The sequence below is a fragment of the Dromaius novaehollandiae genome, chromosome 6 (assembly GCF_036370855.1).
Source record: "Dromaius novaehollandiae isolate bDroNov1 chromosome 6, bDroNov1.hap1, whole genome shotgun sequence".
NCBI classification, from domain to species: Eukaryota; Metazoa; Chordata; class Aves; order Casuariiformes; family Dromaiidae; genus Dromaius; species Dromaius novaehollandiae.
Genome location: NC_088103.1, coordinates 44,617,764 through 44,638,280, shown reverse-complemented (window position 1 = coordinate 44,638,280; position 20,517 = coordinate 44,617,764). Strand labels below are relative to the sequence as shown.

Sequence of the window (20,517 nt, the reverse complement as noted above, 5' to 3'; positions counted from 1 at the left end):
CTGTGAGAAAATCTGTAGAGCAGAGGCATGCGACCTAAGAGAGGTAAAATTACAGATGGGTAGGGCTGTTGATTTGGGATCATTAGTAGCTCAGGGATTCAAAGGAGAAAACACCAACATGGACAGGTATAAAATCTTAAAGGAGAAAAAAAGATGGAGTCAGCAGAAAATGGCAATGGAGCAAAATTGAGGGTCCATTTCATGGTGCCGTGGAGGAAGACCCTTCCCCTCCTTGTTGATGTCTGCCTCACCAGCAAAGATTCTTTGGGTGCCTTGTCGGTATGGTGAGCACACTAATGCATAGCTCATTAAAACTTGCTATCTGATTGTGTAGTAGTTAGTGCTTTATCACTGTTTTATACTTCAAAGTTGCACACACCCCACTTGCAGAGTCTCTTTGTGCATGGCTGTAAGTGCCCAAAACAAAGTGACCTGAAGAAGGACGGTTATGAAAGGGAAGGGGGAAAGTATGGGGAGGGTTGATAATGTCATTATAACCTGGAATCATGAACTTCTAGAAACATAATTCTGTTGTGGTTTCAACATAATGTCTACCTATGCTTTGGGTGTACTACATCCATTACCCAAAGACTTGGCATTTATAAAGCCATGTGGTGGCATCATCCAGTAACAATCTTTAAAAATATTTTGAAAAGTGTTGTTCATAAAAAACTTTGCTGATGTCTTGACATATGATAATTTCAAAAATAAGCATTCTTACCTCTGTTTTTGTACCACAGCCATTGTATGGTATATGGAACATGATGTTGTAATTGGTAATCACTGGCTTACATCTTGGGTCATTCAAGTGAATATTCCATGCAAAGTAACCTCTTGAACTGATATAGGCTCTTTTAATAATTGCCCGCATGTATTTAGGTAGGCAAGTAAGGGTTGCTGGAGAAGAAGAAATTTAATGTTATTAAACAATATTTAAGCATAGAGTAAAGCGCATCATGTATTAAATACCAGTATGTTTTACAAATGCAAACATGGGCTTTACTGACTAACCTGGAAATAATCGCTGAGTGGAGAGAAAATGAATTTCCCTTTTTCTTTAATTGTGTAAGTATTGCCATTGAAAGTTCACGACTTCTTGCTATGACTAACACTGCAGTTACACAAATTAGTTCCGTCTGTCACTCTTGTGGAAACAAGGTGAGCTCACAGCAATAACCCACCAAACTGTTTCTTTGGTCAGCAGTCTGGCAGTCTCCAGGCAGACATTTGAAACACGTAAATGTGTTTCTTTCATAAATTGTGCAGCTACAGGTCAGTTCAACCCCTTGATGCTGCCAAAGGCAGTCTGGCTGCCAGCGCCTTCCCCTGCTGCCAGCCACTGCAGGGGCATTGGTGGTGCAGGGTCTGAAGGTCTCACTTCCCAATTTCTCTTGCAATCAGATGCCCTCTGCCATCTTCTCCTCTCCGGAGTCATCTGCCCATGGAGACACTTCCTCAAAGCTTGCCTTTCATGCTTGAAGGCATCTACTCTTGACTACCCTATCCTGCCTGGCATGGCAGCATTTAAAGTTTTACGCTCTAAGGAGCGCTCCTCCAGCAACCCAAGAGAGGGGGCTTGCCAGAAACACCATCTGAAGCTTAAGGCTTCCAAAAGTCCAACAGCGAGCCTATAGAGAACAATAAGGCAGACCTACTGAGGGGAAGAGGAGCAGCACAGGTATGTCTAAAGGGCAAAGACATGTGATAAAACTGCCAGACTTTCCTAACACATGTCTTTTACCTAGCATATAGTGCACTTGTAAAGAAAAGTAATTACAAAAAACAAAGCATGGGAAAACATTACCATAGCTTGTGGATTCCGGCACTGTTTTTAGATGAGCTTTTAATGCAAGAAAATAAGAAAATAATTAAGACTGAACCATGAAAATTTTTGCTGGTATGTAATCAATTAACATACATTGTAATCAACTGAACGCAGCAGGACTAGGAGATTTTATGTAGTGGAATGTAGGAATGTAGCTGTCATGTACAAAATGCTCATTTTTTAAAAAAAGCGCAGGCTTTACTCATATTAGAAAAATGTACACTGAAGAGGACAAATGTTATTGGCTTTAAGGGGAACAAGATTTAATTATGTGTATTCATTTGCGTAGGCAGATAATTTCATGCTCAAATGCTTGCTTTGCATCCAAAGTTCAGCTTCCTGTATGTTATCAGCACAGGAATATATAAGTTTTATTGGCAGAGCCTGAGTGTCCCTTACCAGTATGTAGCTGTTTGGGCTGGACAGTCAAAGGAGAGCTTAGTCTGCTCTCTAAGCATTAGAGGCACAGTATTGTTTGATTAATGAGCAGAATTTGGAATTTCACATTTTTCAAAAAATGAATACCATTGTAGAAAACTTTATTTAAGGTTTCTTATCTAAGGCCAAATCTCACTGAAAATATCAGAAGGACTCTCACTGATTAGAAAGGGCTTTGTCCTAGGGACTATAAATACACAGACATACTCTTCTGTCAGTTAGGTAATCATTTTAAAGGAATCATGGTTAAAAGTTAGAAACTTGATTAGTCTTTTGGGCAGAGATGATGCATTTTGAGCCATGTTTGTGCTATGGCTGACACACTGAGGTCCATGTCCAGCACAAAGAACTTCAAGGCCCATGTCTAAGGGAAGTATCAGGAGCTGGGTGCAGAACTTGCACAGGGACCACGAATGTGACAAGAGTGGAAAAAGACTGAACTAGCAACCATCCTTAGACCATGGCTCCAAATACTGTTTTTCCAGGCCTCCGTGTAATAATGTTCAAAGATGATAACCATTTAAAACATCTTTTCAGTTGTAAAACATACCTGAAGGTTACGTAGAATAAAAGACAGTGAAAGGCAAAAATCTGATCTTGTATATACAAACTAGGCATGATGGACACCTGGCCCCTCTGCTCACTGCTCTCAGGCAAGTAGGTGTTAACAGAGAGGTGCAAACCAGGGACAGACCCTGTGGGTGAGCTGCGCATAAGCAAGAGGGCTGTGTTTGGGTGAAAAGGAGGCAGGCTGTGCTGTAAGCCAGGGCAAATGGAGATTACTGGCCTTGAGTGATCTACCAGCCTTGGAAAGGGGAGTCTGGAAGGGTTCTCGCACGTTTAGGAAGATCGACTGCATCTAAAGCAGGAATCAGAACAAGCACATCTACATGGCTACACCAGTGCCTTTCAGGACAAGACAAAGGAAAGGTCTGTCGCTGTATAGTAAAGATACCTGCTATTTCAGTGGGATTAGACTGAAAACAGGAACCCTGAATCCAGGCAAGCCACTGCAAGACTGGAGGCTGCTTTTTGAATAGATACATGACGAAGAACACTTATTCCACTGCTTATGTGAAGTAATGGGTTTCTGGGTGAGAGGTGGAGAAGCTGGTAATTCCAAAAGAAAAAAATAAAGCAAAATTTGACACCTTTGTAAAGCAAACATTTCCGTAAATTATGTATTAATGAAGAAAAAGCAAATTATATCTGGTATGTGCTGTTACAGTGAAGCCTTTTGGGGAATAGGGGACTTGCAGGTGAATACCACCACAGGGTTACCATGCTTCCTTTGAATTTCCTATCACATTCCTGCATTACAGTCAACATTTTTACAATCCTCTTAAAAAAGAAATAGCGGTGCAACTACAGACTCATAGCTTACAAGGCTTCTTGTTAGATTTGCCAACTTCAAAATACAAAAAAGAGAAAATGAAAATCTCCAGCGTCCTCAACAAGTGGCTGTTGAAAATGGATCGGTCAATGGTCTAATTATAGAGCAGCAGTTTCGATGACAGCTAGCTAGGTCAACAGAAAATCAGGTCAGATGGCAATGGAAACCAGTAAAGTGGCAACTTTAGGTTTATTGATACACAGATTTCTGGAGCACAGAGATCGCTCTACAGACTTTAAAGCCACCAGATACATGACTATGAATATAATAGAGTCTTACTGCCATGGATTTCTTGATTTATAGTTTTGTTTAGAACAGAAATTCCCTTTAATGTTGCATCTTTTGTGTGAAGGATTTGAAATTACCCCTTTATAAAAGATGGTTCAGAAGTCCTGACACCAGCATCTGCCTGTTTTGCGTGTGCCTCAGCGTTGCGGGGTACTGCTCTGAGAAAGAGCATCCTGCTCTTTGCAGGAGAAAGCCTCACTGCCTTCCCCAAACAGGCACTGGTTTCAAGCAGCTTTTGCTTGCAAGAGTTTCTCTCCACCTGTGCTTGCAGCATGCAACCCCTGCCATGAGGCAGTCACGAATAAGCTGGGGATCCTGTTGTTGTTCATGATTATATACTACCTCTGCTCATCATGTTTACTGTTGAGAGAATCAGTAGTTTACTCCCAAGGTTAAACATTAAACCAATTATACTAAAATTAAAGTAATAAATACCTGATGTTTTAGCTGTAATGTCTTCTGCAGGGGCTGATCAAAGACATGAAAGAAAATAAAGCCGCAATTCAATCATTGTTACAATACTGTATGAACCTGACGTATTTGAAACGTAACAGAACTGCAGGTTTCCATTCAAATGATGATCAGTCACTACTACATTTGGAAGATCCTGCCACTGCAGATCCTACAACACAGGACAGGCTTTAGAAAAATCTACCTGGAGTACAAAGAAAGTCATGCAAGGCACCTTGCTGCCAGAAATGTGGGAGAAACCTCAGAGGGAGGAAAATGCATCCCATGTGCAGGCAGATTAGTACAGAAGCCAAAGGAGAGGCCTATGGAATTAACCTTGAAGTTAACTGCTAAATCCATGAGATTATACAAACAGTGGAGACAAGAAGCCAGTCAATACATTGTCACATTACAACTTTGATACATAACTAAGCGTGTAAACCAGAATAACACTGCATTACTTACAAGTGGTAATGGCTGCTGGTTCAGGACTCTGAGACACTGGTAGAGTTGAAGAGGCTGATATTGTGAGAAAAGAAAGATGAAATCAAATATTGTCTAAATTTTAAATACACCGATGTGTTACAGGGAAAATAGTATAATTCTATCTCATGTGTGCTAGGCCAAGGATTTTTAAAATCATTTGGCTTGGGTGTTGTTGCTGGAAACCATACCGGTAGCCTCAGCAGCTTGCAGTATCACGTGAAGCGGTGTGCGTAACTAGGAGGCATTTGGCTGCCTGGCTGAATAGAGCTCGAATGTAGCTAAGCATAGCTGTGAACATAGGCACCATTTTGTATGATGGCATGTATCTCCTCTGGAAGACCCTGTTGCGAGATCATTTGCTTTGACGGGGAAACAAATGGCACAATTAGAGTTAGGAAAGCAAAGGCTGCTGGAGCATGGCAGAACAGAACAGAGTCGCACTGCCAGGGGACCACCTTTGACAGAGAGCATCCCCTGGCAGTAAGACAACTATGCTAAATACTGAATTGAAAGCAAAATGGTGAGGGTCTCACCAGACAACAGCAGCATCTTCCTGCTGCTGACAGCTAATTAAGCCAACCAGCTATTTATACTCGAAGTAATAAATACCTGCTGATTCAGTTGTAGTATAATCAGTAGACACTGTCAGAGGAGAAAGTGAAAGACACACTTCAGTCTTTAAAGCCACAGCCATGACCGTAACAGAGGCCTACTGCCATGCACACCTTGCTTTGTAGCTTTGTTTAGAACAGAGATTCCCTTTAATGTGAGGAATATTTGTTTGGGATCCTGTTGTATTTGTATTTATATAGTATCCCTGCTCGTCAAAGTTAAATAAATGCCTACAGTTCTGTGTGTGCCTCGGCAGTGCAGGGCACTGCTGTGAGGAAGAGCTTCCCCCTGCCTTGCAGGAGAACGCCTCGCTGCCTTCCCCAAAGAGGCGCTGGCTTCAAGCAGCTTTTGCTGGGGATGGGACGGGAGGAGGCGAGCACCTGCACAGACGACGCCGGCGTCTTCCTTGTGGCGGCAGTCGTGGGTGCCCAGCCCTTGGTGAGAGCACTGCGCCAGCGAGGCCTCGTCGCCCGTGCACGCCACCTCGTCCAGGAGCACGGGGCCGGCGCCTTCCCCAAAAAAGGCGTCGCCGCGGGCCGAGATGACGTCCCCGCAGCCCAGCTGCCTGCACACCACCTCGGCATCCCTCAGGTCCCAGTCGTCGTCGCAGACGGTGCCCCAGCTCCCGTTGTGGAAGACCTCGAGGCGCCCCAAGCAGGGGCCGCCGCCGCCCACCAGCCGCAGGGACATGTCTGGGGGAAGCGGAGGAAGATGCGTGGTCAGGCGGCGGCCTTGGAGACGGCCTTCCCGGGGACGCTCCCCAGATATACCTGGTGTTGCCGTTGTTGGGTGCTCTGTAGACCCTGTCCCAAGAGAAAGCAAAAGGCACGCTTCAGTCTTTCGAGTCATGAAACATAACAGAGGCCTACTGCCATGCCCTTCTTGCTTTGTAGCTTTGTTTAGGACAGAGGTTCCCTTTAATGTTGCATCTTTTGTGTGGAGGATTTGGGATTGCCGCTCTATCAAAGGTGGTTCAGAAGTCATGACGCCAGCCTCTGCCTGGGGAGGACAGTTCTGCGTGTGCCTCGGCAGTGCAGGGCACTGCTGTGAGGAAGAGCATCCCCCTGCCTTGCAGGAGAACGCCTCGCTGCCTTCCCCAAAGAGGCGCTGGCTTCAAGCAGCTTTTGCTTGCGAGAATTTCTCTCCACCTCTGTTTAGAGCGCGCAACCCCTCCACGAGCCAGTGAGGAATATTTGTGTGAGCTCAAATACCTGGTGTTCCCGTTGCTGGGTGCTCTGTAGACCCTGTCCCAAGAGAAAGCAAAAGCCATGCGTCAGTGATTTTGGTGTTTTTGAGTAAGCTAAGCTAAGCAAAGCAAAGACTGTCAGGCCGAAGCAAAAGGGACATGAAGGTGTAATGAGGCTCCCACTGAAATTAGAGCTTGATGAGCCTGCTCTTTAGTTGGTGCGTTTTGCAGTACCCCGTCTTTTGGCATTCTTATAGACCAGCTGGTGGTCTTTGGGCTGCCCTTGAGGGGGGATGGCAATCGTATGTACGAGCGCGTGTGTCTACACACAGGCCAAAATGCGACCTCTCGCAGCACAAAAGCGTCCTCGAATCCGCCCCATGAAACCAGAGCCAGGAGCTGGGGTGCCTGTTCACCTGCGTGCCTTGAGTGCCTGGGGGCTGGTGGTGCGGGAAGGGGCCTTTCACCTCCGCGAGAGCGTGAAACTCAGCTCGGCACCGCTCAGGGCAGAGCGAATCCGCAGCCCTCACCGGGAGGAGATATATTTGACTAACCCTGAGGTAAATCCACGGACAGCAGAGTAGTAAATACCTGTTGTTTCAGGTGTGGTCGGCTCCACGGGGACTGTCAGGAGAGAAAACAAAAACGGTCAAAAAGATCATGCAAGTTGGATCATCGCTTTCAGTTATGAAGCGGGAGAAGCAGCAGCACGGTCAGGGCTCTCCCCAAACCGTGGCCCCGGTGACGTTTTGCGAAGCCTTGGAGAAGCCCGCGGGTTGGTGTTTCTGCTGAGCGATCGTGCCATTTTCACTGCCACCGTGTCGGAGGAGAACGTCTGCCCACGGCGGGGCAAAGCAGCAAATCCTGCGGGCACAGCTCTCGTTTCAGGCCTGACTCCTCAGGCAGGCTGAACCCAACCCGAACTGCTGTTTGCAGGGAAGAAGCTGCACTGCTGCAGAACTGGCCAGGGTGAACGGGAGCCTGGAAGATGAGCGAACCAGGGCTGCTTCTCAGTTAAAGACGTGGCGTGTTGGTGGAGCAGGTTGGCTGGCTGCTTAGGAAAGGACCCTTTTGCTCTGCAAATTGTGGAAACGTTTAGGCGAGCGTGCCTTGTGCCGCAACCCGCCCCCTCGGTGCGCGCGGGGACATGGTTTGCGGTGCGCAAGCTGCAGCGGACGGAGAGGGACGGGGCAGACTAGGAACGTGCGCCGGCAGGCTGGCCGTGACTCCTGCTCCTCCAGTGTTTCTCCTGAGGCTTGCCGGGTACGTAGAGTAGTACCTCAGCGATTTGCTGTGAATTGGGGCAGAATGAGGTTTCTCCGTAACCGTCAACTCAGAGCCCTGCGTGGTCCCTGACACAGGGGAGGGGAGGGGAGGAGAGAAGCAAGGACGCGAGGCGGAGGACAGGGGTCCCTAGAGCTGCAGGTCTGTCACGAGCCCTCGGAGACTTGCGGCAACCCCTGCACCCGCGGCAGCGCGCCGGCCAAGGCGAGGCGAGCCCGGTGCGCGGTGGGCGTGCCGGGAGTCGCGCTCGTCCCTCCGTGTGCCCCGCGGCCCGGGATGGAGTCCCCGGTGCCCGGCCGTCCCGCCCGGCGCTCTGGCCTGCCGCTGCCCGCCCGGGGCCCCGGCTGGGGATGGGACGGGAGGAGGCGAGCACCTGCACAGACGACGCCGGCGTCTTCCTTGTGGCGGCAGTCGTGGGTGCCCAGCCCTTGGTGAGAGCACTGCGCCAGCGAGGCCTCGTCGCCCGTGCACGCCACCTCGTCCAGGAGCACGGGGCCGGCGCCTTCCCCAAAAAAGGCGTCGCCGCGGGCCGAGATGACGTCCCCGCAGCCCAGCTGCCTGCACACCACCTCGGCATCCCTCAGGTCCCAGTCGTCGTCGCAGACGGTGCCCCAGCTCCCGTTGTGGAAGACCTCGAGGCGCCCCAAGCAGGGGCCGCCGCCGCCCACCAGCCGCAGGGACATGTCTGGGGGAAGCGGAGGAAGATGCGTGGTCAGGCGGCGGCCTTGGAGACGGCCTTCCCGGGGACGCTCCCCAGATATACCTGGTGTTGCCGTTGTTGGGTGCTCTGTAGACCCTGTCCCAAGAGAAAGCAAAAGGCACGCTTCAGTCTTTCGAGTCATGAAACATAACAGAGGCCTACTGCCATGCCCTTCTTGCTTTGTAGCTTTGTTTAGGACAGAGGTTCCCTTTAATGTTGCATCTTTTGTGTGGAGGATTTGGGATTGCCGCTCTATCAAAGGTGGTTCAGAAGTCATGACGCCAGCCTCTGCCTGGGGAGGACAGTTCTGCGTGTGCCTCGGCAGTGCAGGGCACTGCTGTGAGGAAGAGCATCCCCCTGCCTTGCAGGAGAACGCCTCGCTGCCTTCCCCAAAGAGGCGCTGGCTTCAAGCAGCTTTTGCTTGCGAGAATTTCTCTCCACCTCTGTTTAGAGCGCGCAACCCCTCCACGAGCCAGTGAGGAATATTTGTGTGAGCTCAAATACCTGGTGTTCCCGTTGCTGGGTGCTCTGTAGACCCTGTCCCAAGAGAAAGCAAAAGCCATGCGTCAGTGATTTTGGTGTTTTTGAGTAAGCTAAGCTAAGCAAAGCAAAGACTGTCAGGCCGAAGCAAAAGGGACATGAAGGTGTAATGAGGCTCCCACTGAAATTAGAGCTTGATGAGCCTGCTCTTTAGTTGGTGCGTTTTGCAGTACCCCGTCTTTTGGCATTCTTATAGACCAGCTGGTGGTCTTTGGGCTGCCCTTGAGGGGGGATGGCAATCGTATGTACGAGCGCGTGTGTCTACACACAGGCCAAAATGCGACCTCTCGCAGCACAAAAGCGTCCTCGAATCCGCCCCATGAAACCAGAGCCAGGAGCTGGGGTGCCTGTTCACCTGCGTGCCTTGAGTGCCTGGGGGCTGGTGGTGTGGGAAGGGGCCTTTCACCTCCGCGAGAGCGTGAAACTCAACTCGGCACCGCTCAGGGCAGAGCGAATCCGCAGCCCTCACCGGGAGGAGATATATTTGACTAACCCTGAGGTAAATCCACGGACAGCAGAGTAGTAAATACCTGTTGTTTCAGGTGTGGTCGGCTCCACGGGGACTGTCAGGAGAGAAAACAAAAACGGTCAAAAAGATCATGCAAGTTGGATCATCGCTTTCAGTTATGAAGCGGGAGAAGCAGCAGCACGGTCAGGGCTCTCCCCAAACCGTGGCCCCGGTGACGTTTTGCGAAGCCTTGGAGAAGCCCGCGGGTTGGTGTTTCTGCTGAGCGATCGTGCCATTTTCACTGCCACCGTGTCGGAGGAGAACGTCTGCCCACGGCGGGGCAAAGCAGCAAATCCTGCGGGCACAGCTCTCGTTTCAGGCCTGACTCCTCAGGCAGGCTGAACCCAACCCGAACTGCTGTTTGCAGGGAAGAAGCTGCACTGCTGCAGAACTGGCCAGGGTGAACGGGAGCCTGGAAGATGAGCGAACCAGGGCTGCTTCTCAGTTAAAGACGTGGCGTGTTGGTGGAGCAGGTTGGCTGGCTGCTTAGGAAAGGACCCTTTTGCTCTGCAAATTGTGGAAACGTTTAGGCGAGCGTGCCTTGTGCCGCAACCCGCCCCCTCGGTGCGCGCGGGGACATGGTTTGCGGTGCGCAAGCTGCAGCGGACGGAGAGGGACGGGGCAGACTAGGAACGTGCGCCGGCAGGCTGGCCGTGACTCCTGCTCCTCCAGTGTTTCTCCTGAGGCTTGCCGGGTACGTAGAGTAGTACCTCAGCGATTTGCTGTGAATTGGGGCAGAATGAGGTTTCTCTGTAACCGTCAGCTCAGAGCCCTGCGTGGTCCCTGACACAGGGGAGGGCAGGGGAGGAGAGAAGCAAGGATGCGAGGCGGAGGACAGGGGTCCCTAGAGCTGCAGGTCTGTCACGAGCCCTCGGAGACTTGCGGCAACCCCTGCACCCGCGGCAGCGCGCCGGCCAAGGCGAGGCGAGCCCGGTGCGCGGTGGGCGTGCCGGGAGGCGCGCTCGTCCCTCCGTGTGCCCCGCGGCCCGGGATGGAGTCCCCGGTGCCCGGCCGTCCCGCCCGGCGCTCTGGCCTGCCGCTGCCCGCCCGGGGCCCCGGCTGGGGATGGGACGGGAGGAGGCGAGCACCTGCACAGACGACGCCGGCGTCTTCCTTGTGGCGGCAGTCGTGGGTGCCCAGCCCTTGGTGAGAGCACTGCGCCAGCGAGGCCTCGTCGCCCGTGCACGCCACCTCGTCCAGGAGCACGGGGCCGGCGCCTTCCCCAAAAAAGGCGTCGCCGCGGGCCGAGATGACGTCCCCGCAGCCCAGCTGCCTGCACACCACCTCGGCATCCCTCAGGTCCCAGTCGTCGTCGCAGACGGTGCCCCAGCTCCCGTTGTGGAAGACCTCGAGGCGCCCCAAGCAGGGGCCGCCGCCGCCCACCAGCCGCAGGGACATGTCTGGGGGAAGCGGAGGAAGATGCGTGGTCAGGCGGCGGCCTTGGAGACGGCCTTCCCGGGGACGCTCCCCAGATATACCTGGTGTTGCCGTTGTTGGGTGCTCCGTAGACCCTGTCCCAAGAGAAAGCAAAAGGCACGCTTCAGTCTTTCGAGTCATGAAACATAACAGAGGCCTACTGCCATGCCCTTCTTGCTTTGTAGCTTTGTTTAGGACAGAGGTTCCCTTTAATGTTGCATCTTTTGTGTGGAGGATTTGGGATTGCCGCTCTATCAAAGATGGTTCAGAAGTCATGACGCCAGCCTCTGCCTGGGGAGGACAGTTCTGCGTGTGCCTCGGCAGTGCAGGGCACTGCTGTGAGGAAGAGCATCCCCCTGCCTTGCAGGAGAACGCCTCGCTGCCTTCCCCAAAGAGGCGCTGGCTTCAAGCAGCTTTTGCTTGCGAGAATTTCTCTCCACCTCTGTTTAGAGCGCGCAACCCCTCCACGAGCCAGTGAGGAATATTTGTGTGAGCTCAAATACCTGGTGTTCCCGTTGCTGGGTGCTCTGTAGACCCTGTCCCAAGAGAAAGCAAAAGCCATGCGTCAGTGATTTTGGTGTTTTTGAGTAAGCTAAGCTAGGCAAAGCAAAGACTGTCAGGCCGAAGCAAAAGGGACATGAAGGTGTAATGAGGCTCCCACTGAAATTAGAGCTTGATGAGCCTGCTCTTTAGTTGGTGCGTTTTGCAGTACCCCGTCTTTTGGCATTCTTATAGACCAGCTGGTGGTCTTTGGGCTGCCCTTGAGGGGGGATGGCAATCGTATGTACGAGCGCGTGTGTCTACACACAGGCCAAAATGCGACCTCTCGCAGCACAAAAGCGTCCTCGAATCCGCCCCATGAAACCAGAGCCAGGAGCTGGGGTGCCTGTTCACCTGCGTGCCTTGAGTGCCTGGGGGCTGGTGGTGCGGGAAGGGGCCTTTCACCTCCGCGAGAGCGTGAAACTCAACTCGGCACCGCTCAGGGCAGAGCGAATCCGCAGCCCTCACCGGGAGGAGATATATTTGACTAACCCTGAGGTAAATCCACGGACAGCAGAGTAGTAAATACCTGTTGTTTCAGGTGTGGTCGGCTCCACGGGGACTGTCAGGAGAGAAAACAAAAACGGTCAAAAAGATCATGCAAGTTGGATCATCGCTTTCAGTTATGAAGCGGGAGAAGCAGCAGCACGGTCAGGGCTCTCCCCAAACCGTGGCCCCGGTGACGTTTTGCGAAGCCTTGGAGAAGCCCGCGGGTTGGTGTTTCTGCTGAGCGATCGTGCCATTTTCACTGCCACCGTGTCGGAGGAGAACGTCTGCCCACGGCGGGGCAAAGCAGCAAATCCTGCGGGCACAGCTCTCGTTTCAGGCCTGACTCCTCAGGCAGGCTGAACCCAACCCGAACTGCTGTTTGCAGGGAAGAAGCTGCACTGCTGCAGAACTGGCCAGGGTGAACGGGAGCCTGGAAGATGAGCGAACCAGGGCTGCTTCTCAGTTAAAGACGTGGCGTGTTGGTGGAGCAGGTTGGCTGGCTGCTTAGGAAAGGACCCTTTTGCTCTGCAAATTGTGGAAACGTTTAGGCGAGCGTGCCTTGTGCCGCAACCCGCCCCCTCGGTGCGCGCGGGGACATGGTTTGCGGTGCGCAAGCTGCAGCGGACGGAGAGGGACGGGGCAGACTAGGAACGTGCGCCGGCAGGCTGGCCGTGACTCCTGCTCCTCCAGTGTTTCTCCTGAGGCTTGCCGGGTACGTAGAGTAGTACCTCAGCGATTTGCTGTGAATTGGGGCAGAATGAGGTTTCTCTGTAACCGTCAGCTCAGAGCCCTGCGTGGTCCCTGACACAGGGGAGGGCAGGGGAGGAGAGAAGCAAGGATGCGAGGCGGAGGACAGGGGTCCCTAGAGCTGCAGGTCTGTCACGAGCCCTCGGAGACTTGCGGCAACCCCTGCACCCGCGGCAGCGCGCCGGCCAAGGCGAGGCGAGCCCGGTGCGCGGTGGGCGTGCCGGGAGGCGCGCTCGTCCCTCCGTGTGCCCCGCGGCCCGGGATGGAGTCCCCGGTGCCCGGCCGTCCCGCCCGGCGCTCTGGCCTGCCGCTGCCCGCCCGGGGCCCCGGCTGGGGATGGGACGGGAGGAGGCGAGCACCTGCACAGACGACGCCGGCGTCTTCCTTGTGGCGGCAGTCGTGGGTGCCCAGCCCTTGGTGAGAGCACTGCGCCAGCGAGGCCTCGTCGCCCGTGCACGCCACCTCGTCCAGGAGCACGGGGCCGGCGCCTTCCCCAAAAAAGGCGTCGCCGCGGGCCGAGATGACGTCCCCGCAGCCCAGCTGCCTGCACACCACCTCGGCATCCCTCAGGTCCCAGTCGTCGTCGCAGACGGTGCCCCAGCTCCCGTTGTGGAAGACCTCGAGGCGCCCCAAGCAGGGGCCGCCGCCGCCCACCAGCCGCAGGGACATGTCTGGGGGAAGCGGAGGAAGATGCGTGGTCAGGCGGCGGCCTTGGAGACGGCCTTCCCGGGGACGCTCCCCAGATATACCTGGTGTTGCCGTTGTTGGGTGCTCCGTAGACCCTGTCCCAAGAGAAAGCAAAAGGCACGCTTCAGTCTTTCGAGTCATGAAACATAACAGAGGCCTACTGCCATGCCCTTCTTGCTTTGTAGCTTTGTTTAGGACAGAGGTTCCCTTTAATGTTGCATCTTTTGTGTGGAGGATTTGGGATTGCCGCTCTATCAAAGATGGTTCAGAAGTCATGACGCCAGCCTCTGCCTGGGGAGGACAGTTCTGCGTGTGCCTCGGCAGTGCAGGGCACTGCTGTGAGGAAGAGCATCCCCCTGCCTTGCAGGAGAACGCCTCGCTGCCTTCCCCAAAGAGGCGCTGGCTTCAAGCAGCTTTTGCTTGCGAGAATTTCTCTCCACCTCTGTTTAGAGCGCGCAACCCCTCCACGAGCCAGTGAGGAATATTTGTGTGAGCTCAAATACCTGGTGTTCCCGTTGCTGGGTGCTCTGTAGACCCTGTCCCAAGAGAAAGCAAAAGCCATGCGTCAGTGATTTTGGTGTTTTTGAGTAAGCTAAGCTAGGCAAAGCAAAGACTGTCAGGCCGAAGCAAAAGGGACATGAAGGTGTAATGAGGCTCCCACTGAAATTAGAGCTTGATGAGCCTGCTCTTTAGTTGGTGCGTTTTGCAGTACCCCGTCTTTTGGCATTCTTATAGACCAGCTGGTGGTCTTTGGGCTGCCCTTGAGGGGGGATGGCAATCGTATGTACGAGCGCGTGTGTCTACACACAGGCCAAAATGCGACCTCTCGCAGCACAAAAGCGTCCTCGAATCCGCCCCATGAAACCAGAGCCAGGAGCTGGGGTGCCTGTTCACCTGCGTGCCTTGAGTGCCTGGGGGCTGGTGGTGCGGGAAGGGGCCTTTCACCTCCGCGAGAGCGTGAAACTCAACTCGGCACCGCTCAGGGCAGAGCGAATCCGCAGCCCTCACCGGGAGGAGATATATTTGACTAACCCTGAGGTAAATCCACGGACAGCAGAGTAGTAAATACCTGTTGTTTCAGGTGTGGTCGGCTCCACGGGGACTGTCAGGAGAGAAAACAAAAACGGTCAAAAAGATCATGCAAGTTGGATCATCGCTTTCAGTTATGAAGCGGGAGAAGCAGCAGCACGGTCAGGGCTCTCCCCAAACCGTGGCCCCGGTGACGTTTTGCGAAGCCTTGGAGAAGCCCGCGGGTTGGTGTTTCTGCTGAGCGATCGTGCCATTTTCACTGCCACCGTGTCGGAGGAGAACGTCTGCCCACGGCGGGGCAAAGCAGCAAATCCTGCGGGCACAGCTCTCGTTTCAGGCCTGACTCCTCAGGCAGGCTGAACCCAACCCGAACTGCTGTTTGCAGGGAAGAAGCTGCACTGCTGCAGAACTGGCCAGGGTGAACGGGAGCCTGGAAGATGAGCGAACCAGGGCTGCTTCTCAGTTAAAGACGTGGCGTGTTGGTGGAGCAGGTTGGCTGGCTGCTTAGGAAAGGACCCTTTTGCTCTGCAAATTGTGGAAACGTTTAGGCGAGCGTGCCTTGTGCCGCAACCCGCCCCCTCGGTGCGCGCGGGGACATGGTTTGCGGTGCGCAAGCTGCAGCGGACGGAGAGGGACGGGGCAGACTAGGAACGTGCGCCGGCAGGCTGGCCGTGACTCCTGCTCCTCCAGTGTTTCTCCTGAGGCTTGCCGGGTACGTAGAGTAGTACCTCAGCGATTTGCTGTGAATTGGGGCAGAATGAGGTTTCTCCGTAACCGTCAGCTCAGAGCCCTGCGTGGTCCCTGACACAGGGGAGGGCAGGGGAGGAGAGAAGCAAGGACGCGAGGCGGAGGACAGGGGTCCCTAGAGCTGCAGGTCTGTCACGAGCCCTCGGAGACTTGCGGCAACCCCTGCACCCGCGGCAGCGCGCCGGCCAAGGCGAGGCGAGCCCGGTGCGCGGTGGGCGTGCCGGGAGTCGCGCTCGTCCCTCCGTGTGCCCCGCGGCCCGGGATGGAGTCCCCGGTGCCCGGCCGTCCCGCCCGGCGCTCTGGCCTGCCGCTGCCCGCCCGGGGCCCCGGCTGGGGATGGGACGGGAGGAGGCGAGCACCTGCACAGACGACGCCGGCGTCTTCCTTGTGGCGGCAGTCGTGGGTGCCCAGCCCTTGGTGAGAGCACTGCGCCAGCGAGGCCTCGTCGCCCGTGCACGCCACCTCGTCCAGGAGCACGGGGCCGGCGCCTTCCCCAAAAAAGGCGTCGCCACGGGCCGAGATGACGTCCCCGCAGCCCAGCTGCCTGCACACCACCTCGGCATCCCTCAGGTCCCAGTCGTCGTCGCAGACGGTGCCCCAGCTCCCGTTGTGGAAGACCTCGAGGCGCCCCAAGCAGGGGCCGCCGCCGCCCACCAGCCGCAGGGACATGTCTGGGGGAAGCGGAGGAAGATGCGTGGTCAGGCGGCGGCCTTGGAGACGGCCTTCCCGGGGACGCTCCCCAGATATACCTGGTGTTGCCGTTGTTGGGTGCTCTGTAGACCCTGTCCCAAGAGAAAGCAAAAGGCACGCTTCAGTCTTTCGAGTCATGAAACATAACAGAGGCCTACTGCCATGCCCTTCTTGCTTTGTAGCTTTGTTTAGGACAGAGGTTCCCTTTAATGTTGCATCTTCTGTGTGGAGGATTTGGGATTGCCGCTCTATCAAAGGTGGTTCAGAAGTCATGACGCCAGCCTCTGCCTGGGGAGGACAGTTCTGCGTGTGCCTCGGCAGTGTAGGGCACTGCTGTGAGGAAGAGCATCCCCCTGCCTTGCAGGAGAACGCCTCGCTGCCTTCCCCAAAGAGGCGCTGGCTTCAAGCAGCTTTTGCTTGCGAGAATTTCTCTCCACCTCTGTTTAGAGCGCGCAACCCCTCCACGAGCCAGTGAGGAATATTTGTGTGAGCTCAAATACCTGGTGTTCCCGTTGCTGGGTGCTCTGTAGACCCTGTCCCAAGAGAAAGCAAAAGCCATGCGTCAGTGATTTTGGTGTTTTTGAGTAAGCTAAGCTAAGCAAAGCAAAGACTGTCAGGCCGAAGCAAAAGGGACATGAAGGTGTAATGAGGCTCCCACTGAAATTAGAGCTTGATGAGCCTGCTCTTTAGCTGGTGCGTTTTGCAGTACCCCGTCTTTTGGCATTCTTATAGACCAGCTGGTGGTCTTTGGGCTGCCCTTGAGGGGGGATGGCAATCGTATGTACGAGCGCGTGTGTCTACACACAGGCCAAAATGCGACCTCTCGCAGCACAAAAGCGTCCTCGAATCCGCCCCATGAAACCAGAGCCAGGAGCTGGGGTGCCTGTTCACCTGCGTGCCTTGAGTGCCTGGGGGCTGGTGGTGTGGGAAGGGGCCTTTCACCTCCGCGAGAGCGTGAAACTCAGCTCGGCACCGCTCAGGGCAGAGCGAATCCGCAGCCCTCACCGGGAGGAGATATATTTGACTAACCCTGAGGTAAATCCACGGACAGCAGAGTAGTAAATACCTGTTGTTTCAGGTGTGGTCGGCTCCACGGGGACTGTCAGGAGAGAAAACAAAAACGGTCAAAAAGATCATGCAAGTTGGATCATCGCTTTCAGTTATGAAGCGGGAGAAGCAGCAGCACGGTCAGGGCTCTCCCCAAACCGTGGCCCCGGTGACGTTTTGCGAAGCCTTGGAGAAGCCCGCGGGTTGGTGTTTCTGCTGAGCGATCGTGCCATTTTCACTGCCACCGTGTCGGAGGAGAACGTCTGCCCACGGCGGGGCAAAGCAGCAAATCCTGCGGGCACAGCTCTCGTTTCAGGCCTGACTCCTCAGGCAGGCTGAACCCAACCCGAACTGCTGTTTGCAGGGAAGAAGCTGCACTGCTGCAGAACTGGCCAGGGTGAACGGGAGCCTGGAAGATGAGCGAACCAGGGCTGCTTCTCAGTTAAAGACGTGGCGTGTTGGTGGAGCAGGTTGGCTGGCTGCTTAGGAAAGGACCCTTTTGCTCTGCAAATTGTGGAAACGTTTAGGCGAGCGTGCCTTGTGCCGCAACCCGCCCCCTCGGTGCGCGCGGGGACATGGTTTGCGGTGCGCAAGCTGCAGCGGACGGAGAGGGACGGGGCAGACTAGGAACGTGCGCCGGCAGGCTGGCCGTGACTCCTGCTCCTCCAGTGTTTCTCCTGAGGCTTGCCGGGTACGTAGAGTAGTACCTCAGCGATTTGCTGTGAATTGGGGCAGAATGAGGTTTCTCCGTAACCGTCAGCTCAGAGCCCTGCGTGGTCCCTGACAAAGGGGAGGGCAGGGGAGGAGAGAAGCAAGGACGCGAGGCGGAGGACAGGGGTCCCTAGAGCTGCAGGTCTGTCACGAGCCCTTGGAGACTTGCGGCAACCCCTGCACCCGCGGCAGCGCGCCGGCCAAGGCGAGGCGAGCCCGGTGCGCGGTGGGCGTGCCGGGAGTCGCGCTCGTCCCTCCGTGTGCCCCGCGGCCCGGGATGGAGTCCCCGGTGCCCGGCCGTCCCGCCCGGCGCTCTGGCCTGCCGCTGCCCGCCCGGGGCCCCGGCTGGGGATGGGACGGGAGGAGGCGAGCACCTGCACAGACGACGCCGGCGTCTTCCTTGTGGCGGCAGTCGTGGGTGCCCAGCCCTTGGTGAGAGCACTGCGCCAGCGAGGCCTCGTCGCCCGTGCACGCCACCTCGTCCAGGAGCACGGGGCCGGCGCCTTCCCCAAAAAAGGCGTCGCCGCGGGCCGAGATGACGTCCCCGCAGCCCAGCTGCCTGCACACCACCTCGGCATCCCTCAGGTCCCAGTCGTCGTCGCAGACGGTGCCCCAGCTCCCGTTGTGGAAGACCTCGAGGCGCCCCAAGCAGGGGCCGCCGCCGCCCACCAGCCGCAGGGACATGTCTGGGGGAAGCGGAGGAAGATGCGTGGTCAGGCGGCGGCCTTGGAAACGGCCTTCCCGGGGACGCTCCCCAGATATACCTGGTGTTGCCGTTGTTGGGTGCTCTGTAGACCCTGTCCCAAGAGAAAGCAAAAGGCACGCTTCAGTCTTTCGAGTCATGAAACATAACAGAGGCCTACTGCCATGCCCTTCTTGCTTTGTAGCTTTGTTTAGGACAGAGGTTCCCTTTAATGTTGCATCTTCTGTGTGGAGGATTTGGGATTGCCGCTCTATCAAAGGTGGTTCAGAAGTCATGACGCCAGCCTCTGCCTGGGGAGGACAGTTCTGCGTGTGCCTCGGCAGTGTAGGGCACTGCTGTGAGGAAGAGCATCCCCCTGCCTTGCAGGAGAACGCCTCGCTGCCTTCCCCAAAGAGGCGCTGGCTTCAAGCAGCTTTTGCTTGCGAGAATTTCTCTCCACCTCTGTTTAGAGCGCGCAACCCCTCCACGAGCCAGTGAGGAATATTTGTGTGAGCTCAAATACCTGGTGTTCCCGTTGCTGGGTGCTCTGTAGACCCTGTCCCAAGAGAAAGCAAAAGCCATGCGTCAGTGATTTTGGTGTTTTTGAGTAAGCTAAGCTAAGCAAAGCAAAGACTGTCAGGCCGAAGCAAAAGGGACATGAAGGTGTAATGAGGCTCCCACTGAAATTAGAGCTTGATGAGCCTGCTCTTTAGTTGGTGCGTTTTGCAGTACCCCGTCTTTTGGCATTCTTATAGACCAGCTGGTGGTCTTTGGGCTGCCCTTGAGGGGGGATGGCAATCGTATGTACGAGCGCGTGTGTCTACACACAGGCCAAAATGCGACCTCTCGCAGCACAAAAGCGTCCTCGAATCCGCCCCATGAAACCAGAGCCAGGAGCTGGGGTGCCTGTTCACCTGCGTGCCTTGAGTGCCTGGGGGCTGGTGGTGTGGGAAGGGGCCTTTCACCTCCGCGAGAGCGTGAAACTCAACTCGGCACCGCTCAGGGCAGAGCGAATCCGCAGCCCTCACCGGGAGGAGATATATTTGACTAACCCTGAGGTAAATCCACGGACAGCAGAGTAGTAAATACCTGTTGTTTCAGGTGTGGTCGGCTCCACGGGGACTGTCAGGAGAGAAAACAAAAACGGTCAAAAAGATCATGCAAGTTGGATCATCGCTTTCAGTTATGAAGCGGGAGAAGCAGCAGCACGGTCAAGGCTCTCCCCAAACCGTGGCCCCGGTGACGTTTTGCGAAGCCTTGGAGAAGCCCGCGGGTTGGTGTTTCTGCTGAGCGATCGTGCCATTTTCACTGCCACCGTGTCGGAGGAGAACGTCTGCCCACGGCGGGGCAAAGCAGCAAATCCTGCGGGCACAGCTCTCGTTTCAGGCCTGACTCCTCAGGCAGGCTGAACCCAACCCGAACTGCTGTTTGCAGGGAAGAAGCTGCACTGCTGCAGAACTGGCCAGGGTGAACGGGAGCCTGGAAGATGAGCGAACCAGGGCTGCTTCTCAGTTAAAGACGTGGCGTGTTGGTGGAGCAGGTTGGCTGGCTGCTTAGGAAAGGACCCTTTTGCTCTGCAAATTGTGGAAACGTTTAGGCGAGCGTGCCTTGTGCCGCAACCCGCCCCCTCGGTGCGCGCGGGGACATGGTTTGCGGTGCGCAAGCTGCAGCGGACGGAGAGGGACGGGGCAGACTAGGAACATGCGCCGGCAGGCTGGCCGTGACTCCTGCTCCTCCAGTGTTTCTCCTGAGGCTTGCCGGGTACGTAGAGTAGTACCTCAGCGATTTGCTGTGAATTGGGGCAGAATGAGGTTTCTCCGTAACCGTCAGCTCAGAGCCCTGCGTGGTCCCTGACACAGGGGAGGGGAGGGGAGGAGAGAAGCAAGGACGCGAGGCGGAGGACAGGGGTCCCTAGAGCTGCAGGTCTGTCACGAGCCCTCGGAGACTTGCGGCAACCCCTGCACCCGCGGCAGCGCGCCGGCCAAGGCGAGGCGAGCCCGGTGCGCGGTGGGCGTGCCGGGA

The 20,517-nt window shown here is 55.3% G+C and overlaps 1 protein-coding gene across 1 annotated transcript in view; it reads right to left on the bottom strand.

Annotated features, from left to right (window-relative positions):
* The window catches only part of DMBT1 (deleted in malignant brain tumors 1), a 97,277-nt gene that overhangs the window by 2,089 nt on the left and 74,671 nt on the right, over window positions 1-20,517 (bottom strand). Inside the window, exons 34-46 of the mRNA XM_064514465.1 lie at window positions 19,585-19,617; window positions 18,188-18,499; window positions 17,122-17,154; window positions 15,725-16,036; window positions 14,659-14,691; window positions 13,262-13,573; window positions 12,196-12,228; window positions 10,799-11,110; window positions 9,733-9,765; window positions 8,336-8,647; window positions 7,270-7,302; window positions 5,873-6,184; window positions 722-897 (exon numbers count right to left, since the gene is read on the bottom strand). Of these exons, the coding sequence (XP_064370535.1) occupies window positions 722-897; window positions 5,873-6,184; window positions 7,270-7,302; window positions 8,336-8,647; window positions 9,733-9,765; window positions 10,799-11,110; window positions 12,196-12,228; window positions 13,262-13,573; window positions 14,659-14,691; window positions 15,725-16,036; window positions 17,122-17,154; window positions 18,188-18,499; window positions 19,585-19,617 (2,246 nt within the window). The remainder of the gene's footprint in view (window positions 1-721; window positions 898-5,872; window positions 6,185-7,269; window positions 7,303-8,335; window positions 8,648-9,732; window positions 9,766-10,798; window positions 11,111-12,195; window positions 12,229-13,261; window positions 13,574-14,658; window positions 14,692-15,724; window positions 16,037-17,121; window positions 17,155-18,187; window positions 18,500-19,584; window positions 19,618-20,517) is intronic.